Source organism: Notechis scutatus, chromosome 2, assembly GCF_049901735.1.
Source record: "Notechis scutatus isolate UNSWTSFEM ecotype Mainland chromosome 2, rNotScu1.2, whole genome shotgun sequence".
Taxonomy (NCBI): domain Eukaryota; kingdom Metazoa; phylum Chordata; class Lepidosauria; order Squamata; family Elapidae; genus Notechis; species Notechis scutatus.
Window position 1 is genome coordinate 27,474,691 of NC_142010.1, and position 24,318 is coordinate 27,499,008.

Genomic DNA, 24,318 nt, shown 5'->3' on the forward strand with positions numbered 1-24,318 from the left:
ATCAAATAATGTTTTTAACACTACGATGATCTGTGCAAGCTGAGTAAACTATAAGAAATAAAAAAGTTCAAGAAAAAAGGTGTAGGGTATTTTTGCACCTGCCTGCTTTTCTCTCTCTGCCTGCTCTGTTTAAGGTGGGAGACTAAAAGGTCACTCAGTTTTGCTTTTTGATTAGAAATAAAGCTGATTATCAGTTGCCTCGTGTTCAGAGTTTCACTGGACTTACCAGATTCTGAGCTACACTCAAAAATCTTACAGTGTGGACTTCCGGTTTGTCGGCTTCGCGAGCGGCAGGGATTTGCGAAGCTGCGCGATCCCTGCCGCGCTAGCCGCTTTTGGGGCTCTGACCCAGACGGGTACGGAGCTAGGCTGCCCTGCAGGGGCAGCTGAAGGTAGGGGGGATCCGGAGAGGGGTTTGGGGGTGTTGCAGACCCCTCCCGGCCGGTAGAACCCCTTTTCCCAGGACGGTGCAGCGGCGGTCCGTAATGGCCGCCACAAAGAAGCTGGCAGCCGGGTAAGAATGCGCAGGAGGAAGTGGAGAAAGTGCTTGAAAGGAGAAAGTTTTTCTTGGTTCCTAGGACTCTAAGACATATTTAATAAAATTCCTGAAAAGTATGACTTTCTGAATAATACCTGCCAGAAGAGGAAAAAAGCGGCTGTTTGATGGTGCTGAAAGGATAGCTTACCCTCTTTTCCTACGGAATAAATAACTGGATATTAAGAAACCTATTTTTTTTAGGTGAAAATTGGTTTTAAGCGATGAGTGGGAAGAGAGAGGATTAAAAAGAAAATATTTGTATGCTAAGACTTTGTTGGAGGAGATGCCTTAAGGATTTGAAGATTAGAATATATTGCAACAAGATTTTAAACAGATTTGGACTTTCTTTCTCTTTGATTGATATTACCCCAGAAGGAGAAAGTGAGAACTCTGCCTTGGTTTGGTCTGACTGATAACTTTGGGACTGCTTTATTTTTTTTATTTTCTTTGGAATATTCTGGTTGTTGTAAGAAGAAAGAAGGGGAAAAGAAAAGAAAAGATTTATAATGGCTTTTTCTGTTGAGGAACTAAGAAAAGAATATGAACAAGCAAAAAAAATGGTAAAGATGGTGTGGAAGAAGCTTTCCTTTTTTTAGAAATGGCGTTCACTAACTATCAACAAACATTACAACAGATGAAGACAGCAGAGGAACAAGAAAGAAAGGAAGGAGCCATTTTTAATGAATCTCAGAATTTGATCAAGAAAGAAGGAAGAGAGAAAAGAAGAGAACTAAAAGACTTAAGATCTAAAAAAACATTTAAGAAAGGGAAAAATAAGGTGCAAAATCAATATGATGACAGTAAACAAAAGGGAAAAGGAACACGACAGAGAAGGGAAGCCAGTAAGGCAGAGGCTAGAAGAAGGGGGGGTAGAAAGGTTTGTTGGGAGAAGAAAGAAAGGGAAAAGGTGGAGAAAAGCTATAATGTTTTGAAATTAAATAAAAAAAAGGAATTTTTTATGGATAATGGATAAAGTATAATTTTTTCAAAAAGATTTTGCAAGGTACATAAGATGAGATGGTAGTATTGTAATGGTTTAAGAGTTGATAAGAGATTAAAATGTTAAAATGTTTAATAATGATAGGCTTTAAAATTTAATAATAGGGGAGGTTTAGAATACTGTTTTAATTAAAGAGTTTAATAAGATTATGGTATTGATGTTATTATAAAATTTTTATTATAGTATTTGTTTTTAATATTTGGATTTATTGTCTAATTATGTATTTAAATATTTTGGATGTACTAGTTAGATAGAATGTACCAAGCAAAATCGGATTGGGTATTGGATGTTATCTTAAAGGTTAATTTGATTAATTTAGGGGGGAGATAGAAAGGCATCATACTCTGATTAATGATTTCAGGAGAAACTTATTTTTTTCTTTTTTATAAGGAATGAGACAAAGGGACGATAAAAAATGGACAAAAGATACAAATATAATGATTCAACTAAGATGATTAATTAAGATAGAATTAAGAAGAGTGAAATACGTGGAGAAGTTAATATAGAAGACTTAGAATGGTAAATAAAATAAGTAATGATATGTAAGATGAGCATGAAGATAATTGAAGTCCATGAAGAGAGAGATACCTAGGTCCAAGTTACTTTCCAAAAAGATTTTTTTTATGTTTTGTGTGTTGTGTGTATATGTTTTTTTGGGGGGGAGAATTAGTAAAAGCTTGCAGAAATATAGAATGAGAATAATGGTAACTAAGTCAGAAAGAAATAGATGAAATAATAATAATAATATTGAATAAGAGTAAAGAGAAGTAAAGAGAAATTGAATAAGAGGTTTTTGTATGTTATATGGAAATGGTTTAAAATAGAATCATAATTTATCTGACTTGTTAAATTTACAAAGAAAAAAGGTTTAAACATGTAATGAATAATGATAATTTGTGTGTTTTAAAAATTAATAAAACTTGTTTTTAAAAAAAAAATATCTTACAGTGTGAAGAGTGAAATTCATACACAGGGATCCTTGAGGTAAACTGTCAACTCAAAACTATTTCTCTAGTCTTTTAGAGTTGTCAGCAGAAAGCGAGTGGGGGGAAGTAATGCATACCTTAAATATTTTCATAGATAATTGCTAGGCGGCCGAAGCTTCTGACATGCAAGATTATTACTGGAGAACATGATCGATGACTCTTGGCTATGGATGTGTCCCATTGGAGAATATACATTCAGTGGGTGGGGGAAGACTAGGGTCAAGGGTGAGATGAATGATGTATCTCAGAGTCAGCTACACCCAGGTAATGCCAACATGTTCACTCCTAATAAATTATATTTTTTTTAAACTTTGAGAGATGTGGCTAGAGACTCATGATTTGAATGGAGGTAGATTGTCAGAGCCCTGACATAAACATCATTTCCACCAAAGAGAAGAAATGGAGCACAGCCTTTTATTTGGGCTGACACTCCTTGAAGTGTTGCTGCAGCCAACTATCACTGATCAGAATCTCTGTTCTGTGGCTGGGCAACTAACCTAACGGAATCTCCCTTCTGCTCCCCTTTCTCCTGGGCCAATGCAAGTTAACACTTTAAGAGCCAAAATAAACAACAAAGGGGACATAGGACAGCCTTGACATGTCCCCTTCTAGATATCACATGGTTTACTTAGATCACCATTAATCATAACTGGTGTTTTCTGACACTAAATTCCTTGAATAAAATTCTCAGCAAAGTTCAGATCTTCCAGAACTTTAAGTAAAAAAAAGACCAATTCAAATTCCAGGTCCCCTCAGACTAGCTTCTGAGTGGATGTGGGAAGAGAGCAAGTCTCACCATCCACCACAACTGTGGGCACTGCCTGTTCTGACCCAGCTTTCACCCAAATTAAGGAAACACAAACTGAGTGTAAAATCAAACCTATTTTAATGCAACGCTGGGAATTTCTTGCATTCCCAGCCAAAACTCATCAGACACAATTCTCTGAGATAAGCTCATGCCATTCAGGGTTGTAAAAAGCTGCCAAGAAACTGAAGTCCAATTATTAGAATATAAACCGACAAAGGTTCCAGCAAATACAAACCTGAGTTCACAGGGCTTTGATAATGAATAAGAATCTAATGAACTTCTTTGCTTCCTGCAAAGAGCACGTCATCGAGGGCTGACTTTTATCCCTAACGGGAGGAGCAATCATCTTCCAGCCTTACTACTGAGTCACCCCTGCTGGTTCAGCTTCTCTCTCCTTCTATCAGCTCTGTGCACATGCACACTGGGGACAGGCTCTCCAGGGTCCTTTGCTTCACTACTGCCAGACTCCGAAGGTTCCGAAGGCAGCACCCCACTTTCAGATAGTCCTGGCCCCATCCCTGCATCGGACACAGGACCCTCGTCTGAGTCCTCCTCAAACTCCCTGACTGGTTCCCTTTCATCCTCACTGTCCAATACTTCTGCCGTCCACACCGGCTGCCAGCAAATCACAACACTGCCACCATCTCACCTGCAGAACTCACAGCCCACTCTTTATTTAACAAACCAAGGAACTTCAAAATATAGAGGATTTCAGTGTCTTACGTGAATCGAGAAAGACAACACAGAGAGCGTCAAGGGGAAAAAACCTTTCAATCCCTCCTTTAACTTTCTCTCTATTTACTCAATGATACAAGCTATCACTTTCCTGTTTTTTAGTCACATTCCAAATCCAATATTTCTAGAACAATTTGGAAATGAAATTTCATTTCAGACACAAGGAATTTTAAAATCAGCTTCAATTTAAGATACATAAATGAAGGTTTAAGATAAAAGAAAATCACGAACAGGCCCAAGTCTTAACTTTAGACAGGGTTCAAGGGACTGATTGCCTCCATAGCTTTGGATGACCTTGCCCAGGAGACTTTGAAGGAGATAACCATCTTACAGGATAGCAAAAGTTACCTGTTTGTTGATATATCTTCATCTATTTTCTGGACGAGTCCTATCAGGAAGGACCACAACCATTAGAGAACAGTGCTTCCAGGGGTGAATCTGTGATTTTTCATTAACATCCTTTTATCTAGCTTCTACTCTACAAATGGGACTGAGAAGTAGTTTAGGATCCCAAGAGGAAAATTTGTTTCTCAGTGTAATGCTCACAATTCTGGGTTTGGCACATCTTGAGCTGCACTGAGAAATTTGACAGGATAAAGTCAGCAGCCAAAGCTGTTGGCGCACAAGATTTTTACTGGAGAGCATGACTGATACTCTTGGCTATGGATGTGTCCCATTGGAGAATATACATCCAGGGGGTGGGGGGAAGACCAGGCTAAGGGGGAAATGAATGATGTGTCATAGAGTTGGCTGCACCCAAGTAATGCCGACATGGTCACTCCTAATAAATCATTTTTTTTTACTCTGAGAGATGCAGCTAGAGACTTATGATTTGAATAGGGGTGGTTTGTCAGAGCCCTGACAGCAGAGTTGGAAATATTAACAACATGATGGGAAACTTTATCATGCTTGGTGGACATGTAAAAAAGCTATTTAAAAAATCTGGATCCAAATACATGCATTGATCCAGAGAATTTTAAAGATAATATTCAATTGAAAGTCAGAATGTTTCTTTTTAGGATTGATGGATCAACAATTACAAAACTGCCACAGAAGATTATGCCAATAAATGATTGCCGTGGTAAGATTACTGTATTCATAAAATTGGAAAGATTTGGCATTGCCCATCACAGAACAATTGTTGATGACATTGACAGAACTTGAGGGAATTGACAGATCGAATAATTTGATTAGAGAAAGAGCAATGTCAATATTTATTAATAACTGGAAGCCAATTATGAAATGTTGGTGCAAAAATTTAAAAAAACCAAAATTGCAATTTATGATTTTGATGATCAGTCAGGAAAGAAGAGAGTCACAATGAAATTTAGTGAGAAAGTTTAAAATATAATTGTATTTATAACTGCTGTGAAGAATATTGGAAGCTACTTCTTTATATCTCTACATCTTTCTTTAAATTTTTCTTTTTGCAACTCTATGTGGTTCTGCTTCATCTTTAAACCATCTTTCCAATCAGCCTCCATGTTTCCAGTGTCTTTCTCCTGGCTTGGAACGGAACCTAGAAGGATATTTCTTCCCTCACTAAGCTTACATGATTTTCTTCTGGGAACAAAATTAACCAAGTAATTGAAAGCCTAATACAATGTGTTCTACATGGAGCTGCCCTTGAAGACTGCTTAGAAGCTACATACAGTCCAGACTTCAGTGGCATTGGCAGTTATGGGCATTGCCTGTGTGTGCCATGTAACAACTCTGCTTTGTGAGCTGCACTGGTTGTCTTTGGCTTCTGGTTGCAATTTAAGGTGCTCAGTATCACCTATAAAATCCTCTATGGCATGGGGCCTGGTCATTTGAGGGAATGCCTGTCTCTTGTAATCTCTGCCTGTCTCATTTGGTGTGGCAGAGTCAGCATGGTCTGGGACCCAGCAATTAAGCAATGCTAGCTGGTGGACGCAGTAGCTCAGTGGCTAAGACGCTGAGCTTGTCAATCCGAAAAGTTGGCAGTTCGGTGGTTTGAATCCCTAGCACTGGGTAACAGAGTGAGCTCCCATTACTTGTCCCAGCTTCTGCCAACCTAGCAGTTCAAAAGCATGTAAAAATGCAAGTAGAAAAATAGAGACCACTTTGGTGGGAAGGTAACAACATTCCGTGCGCCTTCGGGCGTTTAGTCATGCTGGCCACATGACCATGGAGATGTCTTCGGACAGTGCTGGCTCTTTGGCTTTGTAACAGAGATGAGCACCGCCCCCTAGAGCCGGAAATGAATAGCACATATGTGCGAGGGGAACCTTTACCTTTACTTTAGTTGGTGGAACTCAAGAAGAGGGCATGTGATCAGTCTGTAGGTGATGTGACCTACAGATCCCTTCCAACTCATCTATAGGTCAGATCACCTACAGACTTTGATTCGAAGACATTGGCCAAACTGTTCCATTTTAGTCAACAGTCCATCTTAAAGTCTGAAGATATCTGAGACTTCCTAAGCTGCATGGAGTTCCACAAAATTCACAGTGAAGCTTCTTCTCCTTCACATTATCATAATCATAATTGTTTGCTCATTCCCTAGTGCCAGATCTCAAGGTACAAGCACCCACCCAAAGAAAGTTATGGAGTAAACATCAGCCTAAAAAAACAGAGCTGGATACTAGATGAGAAATGCTGCATGCCTAAAGAACCCCAATGAGTGTTGCAGAGGAAGCATGAATTGCCTCTCTCCGCATTGGACATGATGCATTCCCAATACCTCATTTGACTTAGGAAAAGGAGGAAACTCTCCAACCCTTGAAAACAGGGTGTTGGTTTTTTTTGCTTCTGGTATGGTTTGAAAAAGAAGAAAAGGCTGCAAGGCAGAGTGTTGACTAAGGCAGACAAATGATCCTCCTGCTTCTCCTTCTCATGCTGCTTCCTCATGCTGCTGATAGGACAGTCACTTTGAAATGCCCTCTGAATCTGAAGAGGAATGAAGTTGACCCACTGAATTATTACAAGCCAGGAGACCTTCTTCTGGGTGGGATCATCGGTGTGATGAAAGCAACCTTCCTCCCATACGATTTCAGCAGGAGCCCCTCTATAAAGTTTCATTGGTAAGTCACACCAGGTACTGTGAAACTGCTTTTCTGCTGGTCTTTGCTAACATCCAGGCTTCCAGGCAACTCCAGTTTCATTGTCATCTTTCATCCATTGCTGTCTTCTTGTGTCAGGGGTGGAATTTGTGAAGCAAGGCTGGCCAGGCTCCAGAGAGAACTCTGGAAAAAACATAGCTCTTCTTGACATGGCAACAAAGCCACAAAAGCTACATCTCTGTGTACCTTTTCAAGGTCCCTCCTAAATCAGGTTTTTCAAGATCAATTGTTCTTGGGAGGAAAAGTTTGGGAGGGGGCAATACAGCCCCTGTGTAGTCTTCTAAATGTTGAGGTCCCTTCTGAAATGTGAAGGAGACAGCCACTTGCTCTCCTGTCCTCTTAACTGAAGTGGCAGAGTGGATTTCCTCCACACACATTCCATGTCTGATCATTAAATGATAAGAGTAATTGTGGAAACTAAATTTCATAGGGGGGATTTGAAAATGACTTCTCTTTCTTCTGAAATAGAGAGGAAGATGGAGATATGGGATATGTCAGTGTTCCAACTAACCAACTCCAAACCAATAAACTCTGAGAAAACAATTTCTCAAAGTTCCATTTTATTAGAGTTGTCATATTGTCACATCTGGTAAAACCCAAATCTGAGAGTGCCGGGTTTTCCCTTCCCAAAAGGGAAAGCAAAGATCCATTCCCTGCACCCACCAGGCCCAATCAAATATTCATCCTAACTGGAGACATCCTGCCAGACACTCCTCTCCAGGTGAAGGGTGACATGTCCTTGACTCTTGAGAAAGAATGTTGTTGTGTCTAATCTTCTACCTCACTATGAAATTCCCCCCTCCCAAATTCCCAAACACTAAATGTGGCAGCCTCGAAGCTTCCAAGTAAAATAATGGTTTCCAGGGCTGATAGGATAGCTGCCCAATATCTGACAGACCAGCCTTGCAGGATTAAGAGCAAGGGGTGGACATTTCAAGGGAGAGGGAGGTGTAACCACTAGGACAGATTTGGAAGCACGGGAACTATTTCACACCTCAGAAGGTGGTGATTTCTCTCCCTGGAAGCATCTCAGAAAAGTCTAGATGACCACCTATCAAAAAAAAGCACTTTTTCTCTCTACAATGTAAATATAACAACGGAACCTTTAGATGTTGTCCACAATTGTTTTGGGCTAAGGAGGGACCTTAGAGGTCATGTATGATTTTTCTCTGCTGAGAGAGAGAGAGAAATGATTTTGCCAGCATCTCAACTGAAATTATAGAGAACAGTCTGGACTTGGGTTTAGACCAGGAATCCAATAAACAAGTAAGAAATTAAAGATATGTGCATGGGGGACACAGGAGACTTGCTGAGATGGAATCTATGGTTGGAAGTAGGACACAGTGAGCCAAATACAGCAATCTTGAGACTTGAGAATAGAATAGAATAGAATAGAATAGAATAGAATAGAATAGAATAGAATAGAATAGAATAGAATAGAATAGAATAGAATACAATACAATACAATACAATACAATACAATACAATACAGTACAGTACAGTACAGTACAGTACAGTACAATACAATAGAATTCTTTATTGGCCAAGTGTGTTTGGACACACAAGGAATTTGTCTTGGTGCAAATGCTCTCAGTGTACATAAAAGAAAAGATACATTCATCAAGAGTCAAGAATCATAAGGTACAATAATAATAGTCATAGGGTACAATAAGCAATCAAATCATACTAGGAAACAGTCGATAAAAATCATTAGGATACAAGCAACAAGGTTACAGTCATACAGTCACAAGTAGGAGGAGATGGGTGATAAGGAGTGATGAGAAGATTAATAGTGATAGGGTTTTAGATTTTGATAATATTGTAAGATATAAAGATCTGTTACATCAAACCGGAGAGTTAAAGGGTAGGAATCAAATACAAATTCAAGGAAAAGAGATAGCATGGTGGCCCTATGCGCAGATACAATCTCATTTCAAAAAAGATAAAGAACAATTTGGTTTTAACATGACCAACCAAGAATTAGATAGAATTTGCCATGGAGAGGAAAGGAAGCTGATTAGTAAAATATATAAATATCTATTGGTTTATAAATTAAAAGAAGAAACAGTTAAAGAATGTATGATAATTTGGGCAAAAAATGTGGGCCACAGTATTGAATTAGACAAGTGGGAACATATTTGGGAAATAAACTACAAACTAATTATGTCAGCCTCGTACAAAGAGAATCTCTATAAAATGGTGTATCATTGGCACTTGCCACCCGCGAGACTGGCTAAGATGTTCCCGAACCTCCCCCCAAACTGCTGGAAGTGTAACTGCGCCCAAGGAACATACTCCCAGATGAGGTGGACATGTCCATATGCACAGAAGTTTTGGAAAAATATCAAAAATTGGATTCTAAATATAACTAAACAAGAAATAAAATTTGAACCCAAAACCTTCTTGCTGGGTATGATAGACTCAAAAATAGAAAAAAAATATCAATATTTAATCTTGCACATTATAACAGCAGCCAGAATAAGTTATGCTCAAAATTGGAAACTGTCTATTGTCCCTTCAGAGGAGATGGTCATTAAAAAAAATTCACGAGTGTGCAGAGATGGACAGCCTAACCAAATTACTAAAAAACGATAGTGAATACTACAAAGTTTGGAACTGTTGGTATGAATGGTTAAAGAAAAAGTAACATTTGATAACTGAATAAGGTATGAAATTATGAAGGACGTGCGTTTAATTTTAAAGTATTCTGTGAAATTAAAACATTAAAAGAACGAGGAAGGTATTGTAACAAGGTAGTTCACGTCAATGTTATGGGGTAAAAGAAAAAAAAGAAAAGAAAAATGTAACCAATGCTCAACACCTGCTGCAAAATGTATCTATGTATATATATTTGTTTTCTTATATTTCTATATATTTGTTTATATATTTGTTTGTTTCTTTTTAAATGTTTTAAATATATGAAACTTAAATAAACTTTATTTTAAAACTAAAAAAAAAGAGAAGGAAAAGCATAGACAAGCATGATGTTCCAGAACAGAAGTCTCCAAACTTGGTGACTTTGGGACTTGTGGACTTCAACTCCCAGATTTCTCCAGCCAGCTGGCTGGAGAGTTCTGGGAGTTGAAGTTCATGACTTAAAGTTGCCAAGTTTGGGGAACCCTGCCCCAGAATTATATATAATCTCTACATGAAATCAAAGGGTTAAAAACATTAAGGGAGACTTTGGGAGATGTTCTGTAAGAGAATTAATAAAGATGACACATTTTGTTCCATTAAAAAAAATCGTTAGGATACAAGCAACAAGGTTACAGTCATACAGTCACAAGTGGGAGGAGATGGATGATAAGGAATGATGAAAAGATTAATAGTGATAGTAGTGCAGACTTAGTAAATAGTTGGACAGTGTTGAGGGAATTATTTGTTTAGCAGAGTGATGGAGTTTGGGAAAAAAATGTCTGTGTGTCTAGTTGTTTTGGTGTGCAGTGCTCTATAGCGTCATTTTGAGTATAAGGAGTTGAAACAGTTTATGTCCAGGATGTGAGGGGTCTGTAAATATTTTCACAGCCCTCTTTTTGACTCGTGCAGTATACAGGTCCTCGATGGAAGGCAGGTTGGTAATAATTGTTTTTTCCTGCAGTCCTAATTATCCTCTGAAGTCTGTGTCTGTCCTGTTGGGTTGCAGAACCAAACCAGACAGTTATAGAGGTGCAGATGACAGACTCAATAATTCCCCTGTAGAAGCTGTTCTCTTTGGTTTTGCCCAGGGAGAGAAGCCAAGAACTAACCAAACTAAGCCTCTACCTCAATCCACAGTTGAGACGTGTTATACATTTGAGTCGGCTCCTTTGCTGGGGTTCCTTTGGCCACTCTGTCTGGTCCATGGAGCTCAGTTCTTCACTGTTGGATCTCGAAAGCCTGTCTTTGCTTTGGATGAAATGGGTGAAGTTCAAGGTGTAAGAAGCAATCAGTGGGTGCAGGCAAGAAGTCTTTGGGGCTTGCTGGATCCCTTTCACCTAAATGGAAGTATCTGACTTCAACCCTCCTGGAATCACATCCTTCAGGACTATGATTCTTGGATGCCCCTGACTCTACTTCCTCTCCCTCCTATTCATCAGAAAATATATCCAGCTTCTAGGTGTTTCTGCAGGATCAGGCAAGGGACATTCTAGGGCTGAACATCCAAAATTATATAGTTCCTCTTCTGATTTTAAAGAGCTCTATTACAATGATTTTCCTCCTGTTTTATGATTGTTTTTGAGCTATGTACAAATACATTTAATTTTTATTGTGCTTTTCACTACTTCACTTGATTGCATAGATATTGCTCAGAAAGCTATTTTATACAGGCTGTTGGGTAAATGATGGTGGTGAGAAGTTAAACTATATGGTTGATTATTTCTTGCTTTTGTATTATTATAGAATAGAATAACAGAGTTGGAAGGGACTTTGGAGGTCTTCTAGTCCAACCCCCTGCTTAGGCAGGAAATCCTACATCACAATATACAATATATTCTATTGTATTGTGTATACTACTCTTTTTGCAGACATGAAGTTTGACATGTTAGCGGATTGTTCTTCTTAGTTTTGGAGTATCTAAAACCCTCTATGTATTTTAGGAGATATAAAAATGAGATTATTTTTATTAATGATGGTGTGAAATGCATATATTTTCAGCAAACTATCCATGTTTCCCTGGAAAATTCTCTCCTTCCTTTTTGCCATCCAGGAGATCAACCAGGATCTCCAGCTGTTTCCCAACATCTCCCTGGGCTACAACCTCCATGACAGTTATTTCAGCACAACCATGACTTTGGATGCTTTGTTAGATCTGCTTTCCACCGGAGAATCAAATATTCCAAACTACAGATGCGGAAGGCATACGAGACCCTTACTTGTTTTTGATGGGTCCAATACTGACATTGCCATCCAGATAACAAATATGATGGACATTTCTAAAATTCCACAGGTTTGTATGTGTGTGAGTCTGTGGGCTAAATCTACTCTGAATCCTCCATGAATTTAAAAGGGCAGCTTATGATCATGGAAATATTAGTTATATTGCAATTGGAGTGGCTCTAGATTCACACAGAGGGCAAAGGATTAAAACAGCCAGATCTAAAACACTATTCTGGGAGAGAAGGACCTGTACATTGACTACCATGCTGACTGTATCAAAAGTAAGCCACGCAACCCAATACTCAGCTTTTACCCTCAACCACAACCCTACCTCAACCGATCCACCATCACACAAGACTAGGCACGCACGCCCCCAACTACCTCAATTCCAACTACTGCCGGCCTCAAATGCAAACTACTCAATGCAAGAAGCCTCGTGAATAAAATACCTGAATTTCTCATCCTCCAAAATATGGCTAACTTCGACATTATATTTGTCTGTGAAACATGGCTCAATGCATCTCTCCCTGACTCCATTACCACAGTAAGAGACTATCATGTTTACCGATCAGATCGTGAAAATCGTCGAGGAGGTGGTGTTGCTATATTCTATAAAAAATCCTTACATCTAAAAAATATCCAAGTTACCCAGGAGCTTGCCCTTCCTGAAACCATCATCTGTGAACTATCCTTAAATATCACAATTCGATTCTTACTATGTTACAGAGCACCTGATTATGACATCGAACATGTAAACAAGCTAAATACATTACTAACATGGGCTGCATCCTGCCCATACCCTTTTATCCTTCTTGGTGATTTCAATCTACCTCATATTGACTGGACCCTAAATGACTGTACAACTGAAATCATACACACAACCTTCTATAATGCTATTACAAATCTGGGACTGGAACAACTAGTAACCAACAACACTAGACTAAACAACTGCCTTGATCTCATCTTCTGCAATAGTTTGAATTTAATTTACGGAATACAAACTAAAGAACCCTTTTCCAGTAGTGACCACAATATGATTGACTTTTGTCTCAACATACATCCACACAAAAATCACCACAATGATGTAATCCCCAATTGTAACTTCAAAAAAGGCAACTATGATCTTATAGACAACGATCTCTCATCCCTTGATTGGCAATCTCTATTCACTGGATGCAATACTGTTGAAGACCATTACAACATATTTTTACTTGAAGTCAAAAGAGTCATCAAACTATATGTTCCAACAACAACTCCCAAAACAAAACAAAAAAGCAGATTACTCATATCAATAAGGAAACTTCAATCCAAAAAGAGATCACTCTGGTGGAAAAACAAATCTGGTCACGTTGCCAATTTCAAAAACCGATACAAAAATTTATGCCACCAGATAAAGACCGAATGCACCAATTATCACATTAAACAAGAGGAAAACCTTCCAAGCACCAATTCCACCCGTGCTTTTTACAATTTTGTAAACAACAAACTAAAAGACTCAAGGTCCATCCCTCCCTTGATAGGACCTGATGGTAAAGACTGCAACAACGACACCATTAAATCCAACATCTTTAACACATTCTTCGGCTCAGTATTTGTAAACAGCAATGGATCATGCCCAGTATTTCCTAGCCGTACCACAGATAACAACAATGATCTAATACATATCGATTTCACAGAAGACAATGTTGAAAAATCACTACGCAATCTAAAACCATCTCTATCTATTGGACCGGATGGAATATGTGCCTACTTCTTAAGAAAGCTATCCACTGCCATAGCCAAACCTCTAAGCATAATCTTTGAAAAATCTTTCAGAACCAGCTCCTTGCCTAACCTATGGTCACAAGCCACAGTCATCCCCATCTTCAAAAAGGGAGACCCAAGCCTAGTTGAAAATTACAGGCCAATCTCCTTATGCTGCGTCACCTGTAAAGTCATGGAACCAATTATTAACCAATCCATTATCCTCCACTTAGAGACAAACAACCTACTCTCCAATAAACAATTTGGTTTCAGAAAAAAACTATCCTGTAATCTGCAACTCTTACACTGCAAAAACATATGGACGACACAACTCGACCAGGGCAAAGCAATAGACGCAATCTACATAGACTTCTGTAAAGCCTTTGATTCAGTGGTACACGACAAACTACTCCTAAAAATAAAATCCTATGGTATCTCTGGACAACTGAATAACTAGATAGAAGCATTCCTGTCAAACAGACAACAAATGGTCAAAATCGGGAGCATCCTATCAAATCCAGTACCTGTCAATAATGGTGTCCCCCAGGGCAGTTCTCTCTTCATACTCTACATAAATGACCTCTGTGATCATATTAAGAGCAATTGCGTTCTTTTCGCTGATGATGTAAAGCTGTTCAATACCACAGACAATACTGCTACCCTTCAAAAAGATCTCGACTATGTATCTGAATGGTCAAACAAATGGCAACTTCAAATCTCAACAAATAAATGCTGTCTTACATATTGGCAAAAAAAATCAGAAAATAAAATACAAGCTGAATAGTCAAGAACTTGTTGATGACCCAAGCTCTGTAAAGGACCTTGGAATACTCACCTCTAATGATCTAAGTGCTAGAGCCCACTGCAACTACATAGCCAAAAAGGCATTAAGAGTTGTTAACCTAATCCTACGTAGCTTTTTCTCTGGTAATATCACACTACTAACCAGAGCATACAAAACATTTGCTAGACCAATACTCGAATACAGTTCATCAGTCTGGAACCCTCATTACGTATCGGATATTAGCACAATTGAGAAAGTCCAGAAATATTTCACAAGGAGAGTTCTCCACTCTTCTACTCATTGTAGAATACCTTATGCCACCAGACTTGAAATTCTAGAACTAGAAAACCTTGAATTACGCCGTCTTCGGTCTGACTTAAGCATGGTATATAAAATCATACATTGCAATGTCCTACCTGTCAATGAATACTTCAGCTTCAACCATAACAACACAAGAGCACACAATAGATACAAACTCAAAGTAAACCGCACCAAACTTGATTGCAGGAAATATGACTTCAGCAACAGAGTGGTCAACGTCTGGAATACTCTACCCGACTCTGTAGTCTCTTCCCCAAACCCCAAAAACTTTAACCTTAGACTGTCTACTATTGACCTCACCCCCTTCCTAAGAGGTCTGAAGGGGGCGTGCATAAGCGCACCAACGTGCCTACCGTCCCTGTCCTATTGTTTCTCTTATTCTTTTATTTTTCTTATATGTACCCATTTCATGTATTCACAACTATGTATACGCTTATACTTATTATCTTGTAAACAATTGGCAAATCAAATAAATAAATAAATAAATAAATAAATATTTGAGGAAGAAACATCTTCTACTCAAGGCCAGGTGGGGAAGAAGTCCAACCTATGAGTAGACCAACCATAGAAACTGTCTCCTGAAAATAACCTTCCCCCCAAAAAACTTGAGGTCCTTCTATCATATAAAAACCACATTTTTTTACCATAGATTTATTTTATTTATTTTGTCAAGCAAATATTAGATAACAGGGATAAGTATAAACAGGATTATGAATATATGAAATGGATACAAATCAGAGGTTTATTCAGCAGATTCTGACCAGTTCTGGAGAACTGGTAGCAGACATTTTGAGTAGTTCAGAATACCACCTCTGTTCGGCCCCATCTATTGTCTGCCTCCCAAGTCCCAGCTGATTGGCTGGGTCTTCTTTTGTTGCCCTGCACATGAGAATGGAGCTGGAAAGCAGGTTAGTGGGGTGGGGAGAGAATGAGGATTTTACAGTATCCTTCCCCTGCCACACTCACCAAGCCACGCCCACCAAGCCACACCATGGCCACCAAGCCACGCCCACAGAACCGGTAGTAAAAAATTTGAATCCCACCACTGATACAAATAAAAAGAAACATTAGGACAGGGATGGTAGGCATGTTGGTGTGCTTATGCATGCCCCCTACAGACCTCTTAGGAAAGGGGTGAGGTCAATAGTAGACAGTCTAAGGTTAATGTTTTGGGGGTTTGGGGAAGAAACCACAGAGTCAGGTAGAGTATTCCAGGCATTGACCACTCTGCTGCTGAAGTCGTATTTCCTGCAATCGAGTCTGGTGTGGTTTACCTTGAGCTTGTATCTATTGTGTACTCATGTACTATTGTGGTTGAAGCTGAAGTAGTCATTGACAGGTAGCACATTGCAATAGATAATTTTATGTACTACAGTTAGATCGGACTGAAGGCAGCGAAGTTCTAGGTTGTCTAAGCCTAAAATTTCAAGTCTGGTGGCATAAGGTATTCTATTGCAAGTAGAGGAGTGGAGAACTCTTCTTGTGAAATATCTCTGGACTTTCTCAACTGTATTAATATCCGATATGAATTGCAGGTTCAGTTGCTAATATCTTGGCTTGGCTTTGACTCAACGTATAGCTCAAACATTTTTTCTTTTCCAGATCAGTTACACTTTTGTTTCACAGGATCTGAGTGATAAAAGTGTCTTCCCTTTTTTCTACCAAGTGGTCCCCAAAGAAGGAGCTCAATACCTCACAATTATCAAACTGCTCCAGCATTTTAGATGGACGTTGGTCGGTCTGGTTGCACCAGACTCTGATGGTGGGTACATGTTCATCCAAAATTTGACGCCTTTGCTTGTTGGGAATGGCATTTGTGTTGTTTTATCCCAAAGCATCCCAGTGGCTGCCCATGAACTAACGGCTGATACTTATGAATTTTGCAAGTGGACACAAGTCAATGTCTTTGTTTGCTCCGGAGAGGTTGATACCTTTGTAGTGGGAATAATCATAACACAACAGATAATTGAGTTCTGCATAGAAGCCACAATTGGAAAGCTCTGGATCACTTCAGCTATGTGGGATATTACTTTGGATTTACAGTATATGTCACACATTTATCCATCCATCTATGGCTATATTTCCTTCTTGATCCAGACAGGCAGAAATGCCAAATGTGGTGATTTTCATTCTGTTCTCAGCTCTATCAAAGACTTTATCAACAAAGTGTTTCCTTGTTCCTATTCCAAGCATGGCTTGTCTGTGAAAGGCTGGACAAGATGCCCAGAGAAAGAGAACACAAAAGCTCTGCCCCAAGAAGAGATTGAAGCAATCCTGTCTCTCAACAGCTACATCATTTATCACTCCATCTGGAGTGTGGCCAGAGCCTTAAATGCTGCATATTCATCCAGATCCAAGAGGAAAGTGAAGGGTGAGAAAGATCAGTTGACTGTTCAGGAGTTGAAACCATGGCAGGTATTCTTTTTGCATATAGTACCGTTCTTTTATAATATTTTAACTGTAAACCTATCTAGTAGAGTAGAGTAGAGTAGAGTAGAGTAGAGAAGAGAAGAAAAGAAAAGAAAAGAAAAGAAAAGAAAAGAAAAGAAAAGAAAAGAAAAGAAAAGAAAAGAAAAGAAAAGAAAAGAAAAAAGAAAAGAAAAGATGGAATGGAATAAGAAGAATAGGATGGGATAGGATAAGGAATAGAATAAGGAGTAGAGTAGAGTAGAGTAGAGTAGAGTAGAGTAGAGTAGAGTAGAGTAGAGTAGGAATAGGAATAGGAATAGGAATAGGAAGCAGAGTTGGAAGGGACCTTGGAGGTCTTCTAATCCAACCCCCTGATTAGGTAGGAAACCCTATACCATTTCAGACAAATGGTTGTCAAATCTCTTCTTTAAAACTTCCATTGATTCCATTGACCTAGACAACTTATAGCTACGCCACCTACGGTCTGACCTAAGTTGAGTACACAAAATTGTCTGCTACAACATCCTACCTGTCAATGACTACTTCAGCTTCAACTACAATAACACACGGGCAAACAAGAGATACAAACTCAAAGTAAACCGCTCCAAACTCGATTGCAGAAAATACAACTTCAGCAACACAGTGGTCAATGCCTGGAACTCACTACCTGCCTCTGTTGTTACATCCTCAAACCCCCAAAACTTTAACCTTAAACTATCTACCATGGACCTCACTCCATTCCTAAGAAGTTTGTAAGGGGGTGTGCATAAGTGCACCAGCGTGCCTACCATCCCTGTCCTACTGTTCCCATTTATTCATACTCATTTATTATGTATATACTTATACCTGTTTATACTTATATGTTTATATGTTGTGTTCATACTTCTACTTGTTTTCTCATACATGCTTGACAAACTAAACTAAATAAAACTAAATAAATAAAATAAAATTGTTGGTACATTCACAACTTCTGGAGGCAATAATCACTGAATAATCATTCTAACTATCAGGAAATTTTTTCTTAGTTCTAGCTTTTTTTCCTTGATTAATTTCCATACATTGCTTCTTGTCCTGCCCTCAGGTGCTTTGGAGAATAGCTTGACTCCCTCTTTTTTGTGGCAACCTTTGAGATATTGGAACACTATCATATAACCCCTAGTCCTTTTTCTCATCAAACTAGACATACCCAATTCCAGCAACCATTCTTCATATGTTTCAGCCTCCAGTCGCCTAATCATCTGTGTTGCTCTTCTCTGCACTCTTTCTAGAGTACATGAAGTTCATTGTTTTATTCAGAGATTTAGCTTTTCTGACACCCTCTCTATTGTCCCGGACTAACTGCATGCACTTTTCCATACTAATGTATCACTCCTTCTTTTCAGCCCTCTACAGTATGACCAAATTCATTCATTGGCCTTCTCTGTGTGTTGAGTAATTTCAACTTCTTCCTCTTCTTTCCTTTATATGTCTTCAGTTTGTTTTGGATAAATAGTATCATTTCATTGCTATATTTTTATCTTGAGGGGAGGTCATGCAAAAAATCTCTGTTCTACCTGCTAAATCATGTTGGTCTAGGAAATAAGAATTTAAGCTCATCTTTCTTATTTCCCATGGTCTGAGCATCAATGTACAGACAATGAAGTTCATTTACTTAATGGACCAATCTCCTTTAAGATGTTATCTTTCATATTAGCCACACACCCCACTTTCTATATTACACAAGCCTTTAGGTCTGATCGCAGCAAGACAATAAAGGCCATGAATTTTGTGAATGAATGTCTGTCCTTATTTTTATTGATTGATTTAATGTACTCCACTAGTGCAGCTATTGTATTTTTCCACCACACAAGACTTTGAGAATTCAGTTCAGTGGAATCCTGAATCCTGGGAGTTAAATTACGACAAGACATTTGTTGAGATGGGCCTAAAGTGCTCTTGGGATCCCTAGGAGAAGGGATGCCATCCATATCTCTGGTGGGATGCTGCTTCAGAGGGCAGGACAACAACAGAGAAGACATATTTCCTCAATCCCTCAATATGACAAAGTTTAATAGTGGGAAGCTGAAATTCTGTAAATATATATAATTATCAATTTCTTGGAGATTTTTGTAAATATGGATATCCTATGATTGCTCACTTCATTCTCCTGAAAATGAAATATTTTGCACATAAATAATAAACCTTTATTGTCAATGCACAACATGTGTACAATAAGATTGGCTGAGCCTCCATTTCTCCCAAACTTCATCTCTAGTTCTTCCATGTTCACCACCACAATTTTCATCTCCATAGAAAGAGAATCCTACCTTCTGATGTGCATTTTAGTCACATCATTCAAGATTTAACATTTTTCTTTCATGTATGCATCAATTACTCCAGTTCTTGATATCAAGCAACCTTCATTCAGATATCTTACAATTTTTCATTTCATAAGTGAATAATATAACTTCCTCTGTTTGATATCATTTTCTTGAGCAGAGATTATACTACATTCCCAAATCACAATTTCCCACATGCTGTGATCAAAACCAGATGGAAATATAAATATTAAGCTTCTTATTAGAGCTGGAGTCAATTGTTACAATTATAACAATTTTAAGTAAGCTAGAGAAGGAGTAAATTTCTATGGTAACAATAAATGTGGGATTGTGAATATATGCAGAACTATCAGTACTCCTGTACTTGTCTCTCTTATCTCTTCCCTGTCTGTTATTTTAGCTTCACCATTTCCTGCAAAACCTTTTCAAGCTTAATAATAATTCTTTGGATGGATTATATTTGGATGAGAGTGGAGAGTTGGTTGCTGATCTTGACATCATAGGTTCAGTCCAGTTTTCCAATAAGTCAGTTGTCCGGGCAAAATTTGGGAGCCTGGCAAGGCAAGGATCGCCAGAAGCCATGTTTACCATTGACCAAGATGCAATGATGTTCCCCAAATGGCTAAATGAGGTGAAGTAAATTCTTTTTCCCCAATTTTTTTTCAACCCCAGAGAAAGGTGAATGAAAGAAAAGAAAGAAAAGAAAGAAAAAAAGAAAGAAAGAAAGAAAGAAAGAAAGAAAGAAAGAAAGAAAGAAAGAAAGAAAGAAAGAAAGAAAGAAAGAAGGAAGGAAGGAAGGAAGGAAGGAAGGAAGGAAGGAAGGAAGGAAGGAAGGAAGGAAGGAAGGAAGGAAGGAAGGAAGGAAGGAAGGAAGGGAAGGAAGGAAGACATGCTCTCTTGAAGGTTGACTCTAATTATATTATTTTGCAGGAGTAATTCTAATGCTCTGCCTCACTTTCTGATACTCCAGTGAAATAAGGAGGTGTCTGTCTTAGCCACTTCCAGATATTTTCGCTCTTGATTAACAAACATTTCAGACCCTTTTGCCTTGATAATCATATTTCCTCCCAGAGGCCCTGCAGATAGTTCTATAACCCATCTCTCTCTAGCAAAGACTAAGTCACCTTAGACCAAGGGTCTTCAAATTTGGTAAGTTTAACCATTGTGAACTTAAACTCCCAGGATTCCCAAGCTAACATGACTGGAGGAGGAATTCTAGGAGTTGAAGTCCACAAGTCTTAAAGCTGTCAAGACAGAACCTTAGACAGAACCATCAGATGGCTGTCAGCAGAAGTAACAATGATGCACCCTACACATTGCCCATAATGTTCCTTCTATATAAATTAGTAGACCAGCAAAATACTGTGGACATAATATACTTAGATTTCAGCAAGGCATTTGACAAAGTAGACCACAACCTACTTTTTGGTAAGCTAGAAAAAAGTGGGATAGATAGCATCACTACCAGATGGATTCGCAACTGGCTGACAAACCGTACACACCGAGTAGTCCTTAATGGGTCTAAGTTTACATGGAGGGAAGTAAGCAGTGGGGTGCCACAAGGTTCCATATTAGGCCCAGTACTCTTCAATATTTTCATTAATGACATAGATGAGGGAATAGAAGGGGAACCAAATTTGCAGGTGATATTAAGCTGGCAGGAATAGCTAACACCCAAGAAGATAGCCTCAAGATCCAGATGGATCTTGACAGACTGGGCCATATTTAACAAAATGAAATTCAATGTATAGAAAAGTAAAGTCCTACACAGGCAAGAAAAACCAACAGTACACATATAGACTGAGTGAAACCAGGCTTAATAGCAGTAACTGTGAGAGGGATCATGGAGTCTTAGTGGACAACCAGCTAAATATGAGCCAGCAGTGTGCAGCAGCAGCGAAAAAAGCTAATGCAATCCTAAGTTGCATTAACAGAGGGATACAATCAAGATCAAGTGTGGTACCACTCTACAAAGCCTTAGTAAGATCACACCTAGAGTACTGCATCCAGTTTTGGTCACCACACTAAAACAACACCATAAAAAAGATGTTGAGACTCTAGAAAAAAATACAGAGAACAGCAACCAGGATGATTAGGGGACTGGAGATTAAAACATGAAGAATGGTTACAGACAGGGCATGGTTAGTCTAATGAAGAGAAGGACCAGGGGAGACATGATAGCAGTCTTCCAATATTTGAGGGGCTGCCACACAGAGGAAGGGGTCAAGCTATTTTCTAAGGCACTTGAAGTCTAGACAAGAAATAATGGATGGAAACTGAACAAGGAGAAATTTAACCTGGAAATAAAGAGAAACTTTCTGACAGATGTAGCAGAACAATCAACAGCTTGTCCTCGGAAGTTGTGGGAGCAACATCACTTGAGACTTTCAAGAAGAGATTGGACTGCCATTTGTCAGAAATGGTGTAGGGTCCCTTCCACCTCTGATTATCTGTTATCTGTTTTGCTTAGCCTCTCCCTGAATCCAAGTGTGTGGAAAGCTGCCACCCAGGATTTGTCAAGTTGCCTCGGGAAGGAGAGCCCACTTGCTGTTACGACTGTGTTCCTTGCGCAAAAGGGACCATCTCCACTAACGAAGGTGGGTGGCTCTGAAAGAGAAGCACCACCAGTGGGAGTGGTAACAGTGGTCTCTCACAGTGGTCAGTGGAAGAGTCAGCTTTCTCCATTGATGTCTTTTTTTTTTTTTGGCTTCCTTGCCTTAAGATCCAGAACTAGTTTTATCAAGTGAAGTGTAAGAAAATATCCGGGTGAAAGATGGCTTTTCGGCCAGCCCTTCTTTTTCCTTTGATCACCTCTGCAGAGTTGTTAGAAGAAAAATGAGGACCTTTGTATGAAAAATGACATAACTTTGCACATTCAATGCTGATACTATTTCAGCAAGGTTTCTCCAAAAGATTCAAAAAGCCATATTAATGAGAAAAATGCTAAAAATACAGCCACACACAAAAAGAATATTTTAAAGTACATCAGGTTCTCAGGTAAAAGTAGGTGTGAATGAAATTGATTGCTCCAAAATATAAGAAACAAAATAGATAGAATTTACAAATTTTAATGATGCATTTATAGAAGAGATGATAATGATGGACAAGGTAGACAGAAGGAGAAAAGGCAAACATTACAGGAGGTGGATAAATCACATTTCTCTCCTCTCTCTTATCTACAGATGCAAAAACATGCACCAAATGTTCAGAGACTCAGCATCCAAATAAGAAACGAGATCAATGCATCCCCAAAGTGATAACCTTCCTATCCTACAGAGAACTTCTGGGGATCATCCTGGCTTTCTTTGCCCTCTTCTTATCTTTAGCCACAATGCTTGTCTTAGCGATCTTTATAAAACACTTAGAAACTCCATTAGTCAAGGCCAACAACCGAGACCTCTCATATATCCTTCTCATCTCCCTGTTGTTCTCCTTCCTGACTTCCTTCCTCTTCATTGGCCAGCCAAGGAAAGCCACTTGTCTTCTCCGTCAAACAGTTTTCAGCATTGTCTTCTCAACCGCTGTCTCCTCCGTCTTAGCCAAGACAATTATGGTAGTGTTGGCCTTCCTGGCCACAAAGCCGGGAAACACCATGAGGAGGTGGCTGGGGAAGACTCTGGCCAGCTCCCTTGTACTTTCTTGTTCTGGGATCCAAACTCTCATTTGCTCCATCTGGCTAGGAATCTCTCCCCCCATCCCTGACTCTGACCTCCACTCCCAGCCTGGAGAGATCATCCTGCAATGCAATGAAGGGTCTGTTGCCATGTTCTATGGAGCCCTGGGCTACATGGGCTTCCTTGCTGGCATCTGCTTCACAGTGGCTTTCCTGGCCAGGAATCTCCCTGGGGCCTTCAATGAAGCCAAGCTGATCACCTTCAGCATGCTGGTCTTCTGCAGTGTCTGGGTGAGTTTTGTGCCTGCTTACCTGAGCACCAAAGGGAAATACATGGTGGCTGTGCAGGTCTTCTCCATCTTGTCCTCTGGTGCTGGTCTGTTGGGCTGCATCTTCATCCCCAAGTGCTACATTATTATCCTGAGGCCAGATCTCAACACAAAGGAGCAGCTTGCATTAAAAATAAAATAAAAATATAGGTTTGTATTTTTAAAAAAAGATTAAGATGATAATTTAGGATTCCTCATCACAAAATATTTTGTGTAGTTTATATTTTAAGAAATCCAACCTGCCTATTTCTCATTATCTCTCCAACCTTTTTCCTATTATCCTAGGTTAGATTTATGGAATTGTAATAAAACTGGAGCAGAGGCTAAACAACTTTTTTCCAGAATGATTTGTTTACAAATTAGACCTCAAAATATATTACTCTGGTTTACAAATACTTTTGGTTGTGGTTTCTCATTCCCAAGAATTATGGTTATTTTTGTTTAATCTTTTCTTTATTCATTTAAAATTCAACAATCTCTTTTTGCCTTATAGTTTCAGGACATACTCATGCCCAAACTGGACAATTTTTTAATTTGTTTGTTTGTTTGTTTAGATCAGTAATACTAAATGAAATTAAACAAGGAAAATGAAACGAATCAAATGATTGTGGTTTGTATTGTGTTTCACATGTATAGGTTTGCCTTGTTCTTCCCCATCTAAGTTCTAAGAAGTTTGTTGCAGGCTGGAAATATTGTTAATAAATCTTATTATTAGAAATCTTCCTTGTAAAGAAACCTCTGCCTCTTTGGAACTAACAAATGGGGTCCCCCAGAGGATCCAATTCTGAGAGGTG

General features: G+C 38.9%; 2 protein-coding genes across 2 annotated transcripts in view; one reads left to right on the forward strand and one right to left on the reverse strand.

The window, feature by feature from the left end:
• Positions 1–23,666, forward strand: part of LOC113425996 (vomeronasal type-2 receptor 26-like) — a 23,875-nt gene extending 209 nt beyond the window's left edge. The window contains exons 2-5 of the mRNA XM_087952855.1: positions 16,435–17,270; positions 19,983–20,213; positions 22,053–22,179; positions 22,765–23,666. Of these exons, the coding sequence (XP_087808981.1) occupies positions 16,435–17,270; positions 19,983–20,213; positions 22,053–22,179; positions 22,765–23,666 (2,096 nt within the window). The remainder of the gene's footprint in view (positions 1–16,434; positions 17,271–19,982; positions 20,214–22,052; positions 22,180–22,764) is intronic.
• Positions 1–24,318, reverse strand: part of LOC113432072 (vomeronasal type-2 receptor 26-like) — a 492,433-nt gene that overhangs the window by 51,184 nt on the left and 416,931 nt on the right. The window lies entirely within an intron of this gene.